The sequence below is a fragment of the Scylla paramamosain genome, chromosome 42, assembly GCF_035594125.1.
Source record: "Scylla paramamosain isolate STU-SP2022 chromosome 42, ASM3559412v1, whole genome shotgun sequence".
NCBI lineage: Eukaryota > Metazoa > Arthropoda > Malacostraca > Decapoda > Portunidae > Scylla > Scylla paramamosain.
Window position 1 is genome coordinate 8987501 of NC_087192.1, and position 2500 is coordinate 8990000.

The 2500-nt window shown below is 42.6% G+C and overlaps 1 protein-coding gene across 1 annotated transcript in view; it reads right to left on the minus strand.

The window, feature by feature from the left end:
• The window catches only part of LOC135093148 (NACHT and WD repeat domain-containing protein 2-like), a 92461-nt gene that overhangs the window by 28423 nt on the left and 61538 nt on the right, over positions 1-2500 (minus strand). The window contains 3 exon segments of the mRNA XM_063992059.1: positions 413-610; positions 861-976; positions 1499-1711. Coding sequence (XP_063848129.1) covers positions 413-610; positions 861-976; positions 1499-1711 — 527 coding nt within the window.

A 2500-nucleotide genomic window follows, 5' to 3' on the forward strand; every position in this document is an offset into this window, starting at 1 on the left:
TACTAAGTTTGATCTGTTTCAGTCAAAAATTTTAGAGAGATCAGATGCCAGGTGTTCAGTGGTTTCCCTGCCTGAGCTGTTTACTTCCTGAAGGCTTAGATGTCTACGAAAAGACTTGGAAGAGTGCAGGGTGGTTAGAACAGAAAGTTTGGTTTAGAAAATCATTGATGAATAATAAGAGGAGAGTGGGTGACAGGACAGAACCCTAACGAACACCACTGATAATAGACTTAGGAGAAGAACAGTGACCGTCTACCACAGCAGTAAACAGATCAAGGCTTACTATATCGTGTAAGTAATGAAAGAATGAGGACCAAGGTTGGAGAATCCTGTGCAGTGAGGATCGGGGATGAGGTGCAGAAAATGGTCGTGTGGTGTGAAAGCAAAGCATTTCTGAATACGGGTTTCTGACCTGTGGAAATCAACAATAGGGAAGGTCTGGCCACCCTCCACCGTGTAGATCAAGAGGTTCTTGTCCTCGAAGTCCCCCGACCAGCAGACAAGGCTGTAGTCAGTGGAACTCACGAAATCCATGAAGAGGATGGGCTTGTCCACTGGTGAAGAGACTCGCTCTCGCTCCTCGCCTCGTAGAGTATATAGAACCCAGGATCTGCACAGCACATCCTCATTACCATACTACTGTATCTGTATCTGTGTACCTGCCCTACACAATCTTGGGACAGATAAGGGACTCAACACGTGCACACCACAACATTTTACTTAATGACTACATTATTTGCACACCATCTTACCCAATCCATGATCAACAAATTCATTCATTCATTAATTCATTCATTCATTCTCTCTCTCTCTCTCTCTCTCTCTCTCTCTCTCTCTCTCTCTCTCTCTCTCTCTCTTACTTCTCGCCGTGGATGAGGGCACATGTGTCTGACAGTAGCGTTCCTATCACTTTTTCGCCCGGCATTGGGTTCTCCAGCAGGAAAAACTCGCTAGTGAGCATATTGAGCAGCACTGTCTGTAAGAGAGCCAAAGATTAACCCAAGTGAAGGAAGAACTGATGTGTGTAGACATATGACTACGTACACTAGATAAAAAAAAAAATAGAGATAGGAAGGAACTGGTTCTCAAATAGAGTTGTAGATAAACGGAATGAACTCAGTAAATTAGGATCTTAGTGCTGAGTCATTAGGGAACTTTAAAAGATTAGACAAATTTATGGATGAGGATGATAGTGGAGATAGGGAGACAGGTTTGTCACGTGTAGACCTGATGGCTTCTTGCATCTTCGCCTACTTTCTTTGACTCTCATGGTGTGTGTGTGTGTGTGTGTGTGTGCGCGTAGAGAGAGAGAGAGAGAGAGAGAGAGAGAGAGAGAGAGAGAGAGAGAGAGAGAGAGAGAGAGAGAGAGAGAGAGAGAGAGAGAGAGAGAGAGAGAGAGAGAGAGAGAGAGAGAGAGAGAGAGATCAGACATAACCAGATTTAAAAAAAATAATAATAATAATCAGGATGGGACAAGGCAGTGTTGAACGATTTTTACCTGACTGTTATTAGTGTGGGCGATGGAATATTTGTTGTCGGGGGAAAGCACCAGGTCCTGCATGATACCCTCGATGCCTGGGATGACCTCGCGGGTTAGGTCAGAGGTGGAGAGGTCCCATGTGATGAATTTATTAGATACACTCACGATATAACGTAAGTCTTGGGTCAACCGGAAACCAAACACCGCAAACTGGTGGCCCTCCAGCGAATACTGAAAAGTTAAAAAGAAGCAATTGTGGCTGAATAAGAAAGATCAAGGGTCAGTGTGGTAAATACTCATACGATTGAAAGGAATGGAATGAAAAGTTAAAACGTTTACAGTATATGTTGAAGTCAGGCACGCTGATCTTCAGGAAGTCCACTTCGTTATTGTAAAGGTGAATCAGGAAGGTCAATGGTCATATGAATTAGAAAAATTTTAAAAAGAAAAGTTTAAAGATGATCACAGAATATCACGTGATAGTTAGCTAAGACCATAATGTTCCTCTCCTTTTACAAAAGCATGGACAGAGTAAAGTTGCAGCGTCTTTTGAGGATAGACTCTAAAACTTTAGAAAGACAGGATGTCAATGCTACAGGTCGGTAGTTTGAGGGGTTGGTGCGGTAAGTCCTTATAAGAACAGTTTGAATGCCAGCAAACTTACAACAAGAAGGAAAGGTGGATGTTGACATTGTCAGAAGAGTTTGACCACGCAAGGAGTGAATATGGAAGCATAGTTAGGGAGAATGACATGAGGAACTCCATGAAGGCCACAAGCATTCCGAAGATTAAGGCCAGAGAAGACTTACAGAACATCGTAACGAAGAATTTCAACAACAAGCATAATGTAGTCAGACGGAGAAAGTGAAGAGAGAAAAAACCCAGAAACATTCAGTGTGTAATTATTAACCAAGGTTTGAAAGAGGTCAGCTTTAGAGATGTGGATGGTGGCGGAAAGGAGATGACTTGATGGAAATTTATTTCATCTTCTTGCCTGTGTTCCATTATCACAGTGTACTC